At 51.9% G+C, this 1,298-nt stretch overlaps 1 protein-coding gene across 1 annotated transcript in view; it reads left to right on the top strand.

Annotated features, from left to right (window-relative positions):
- SEC16A (SEC16 homolog A (S. cerevisiae)) overlaps nucleotides 1-1,298 on the top strand; it is a 41,131-nt gene that overhangs the window by 34,380 nt on the left and 5,453 nt on the right. Inside the window, exons 28-29 of the mRNA XM_011985165.1 lie at nucleotides 478-552; nucleotides 1,079-1,154. Of these exons, the coding sequence (XP_011840555.1) occupies nucleotides 478-552; nucleotides 1,079-1,154 (151 nt within the window). The remainder of the gene's footprint in view (nucleotides 1-477; nucleotides 553-1,078; nucleotides 1,155-1,298) is intronic.

Raw genomic sequence — 1,298 nt, 5'->3', positions numbered from 1 at the left:
GCGGAGCTTGCAGTGAGCTGAGATTGCACCACTGCACTCCAGCCTGGGCGACAGAGCGAGACTCCATCTCAAAAAAAAAAAGAACAGCTCAGACTGCACTCTCTACAGGGGGAGTGGGACAGGCCTGGGCCTAATCCTGTTCTCCATTCATCAGCTGTGTAAAGCATTGGACAGTCACTCACCGCTCTAAGCCTCAGTTTTCCCCTCTGTAAAATGGGAATAACAGTAGCCCCAGACTGCAAGCCTGTCATAGACACACAGGCAACTGGGAGAGAGCTGCGGGGGTCCAGAGCCAGCAGAGTTGTGCGGCTGGAGCCGCGTGTGAGGCACCTTTCTTTTCACTTCTCTCTGAGGAGCACTTTACGTGGAAGAGGGCGTTTGCAACCCAGGCCAGAACAGCTTCCTATTTTTTGGCCTGGGGTGAGAGGCTTAAATTCCCTGGGATTTGGTTGCTGCAATTTTTCTTTTTCTTGGCAGGTTTTAAGCTCTGCAGCGTCACTCCCTGGCTCTGAACTCCCCTCCTCTAAGCCTGAGGGTTCCCAGGGAGGAGAGGTAAGCAGTGCCGACGCCAGGGCCTCCCACAGCCCAGGCCTCCCCAGCAGCTCACTGTCCAGGTGCCTCTTCCTTTATGGAGGGCGGTACTGGGTAGGAAGAGGCAGTTTAGAAACAAGGGCACCTCAAAGGTGGCGTTCCTGGGGGAAAAAGATTGCACTTGTTTTAACAAAACCATTTAGGAGCTTCAGGAAGGGTGAAGGGGTTTGAGTTGTCACCTCAGTCCCGGTCCCCTGCCCTCAACAGCATGGAATCGTCTTGAATTGTGAGGTGTCAGAAGGTGAAGCTGGCTTAGGCCAAGGCTGGACTTTTCCTCCCAGCCCTCCCCTGAGATAATGGTTGTTTCGGGACAACAGCTTTACGTTAAGACAGGAATCTGAAGCTAACACTGGCTTTTTTCCTTTGGAGTTATATTGATTCTAATGGCATCACAAAGCTTTTGAGATGGAACTGACGGCTTGGATTGGACAGTGATGCGCATGTTGACTTTTGTCCGTGTTTTATGTGTGTTCTTGCTGTTTTGTAGCTTTCGCGCTGTAGTTCAATGAGTTCATTATCACGTGAAGTGAGCCAGCATTTTAATCAGGTACCTGCGGCTGGTGGTCCTCACTAACATGAGAGCTGGCCTGTGTCCCTGAGCACGCGGTGCCGGTTCGCCGTGTGCGCTTTGCCACTAACCTCGCCCGTTGGCTCCCTCAGCGTCACGTGACCAAGGGTACAGGGTTCCTTTTTTTTTTTTTTTTTTT

The sequence above is a fragment of the Mandrillus leucophaeus genome, unplaced genomic scaffold (assembly GCF_000951045.1).
Source record: "Mandrillus leucophaeus isolate KB7577 unplaced genomic scaffold, Mleu.le_1.0 Scaffold28, whole genome shotgun sequence".
Lineage (NCBI taxonomy): Eukaryota > Metazoa > Chordata > Mammalia > Primates > Cercopithecidae > Mandrillus > Mandrillus leucophaeus.
This window is presented reverse-complemented; position numbering and strand designations above follow the sequence as displayed.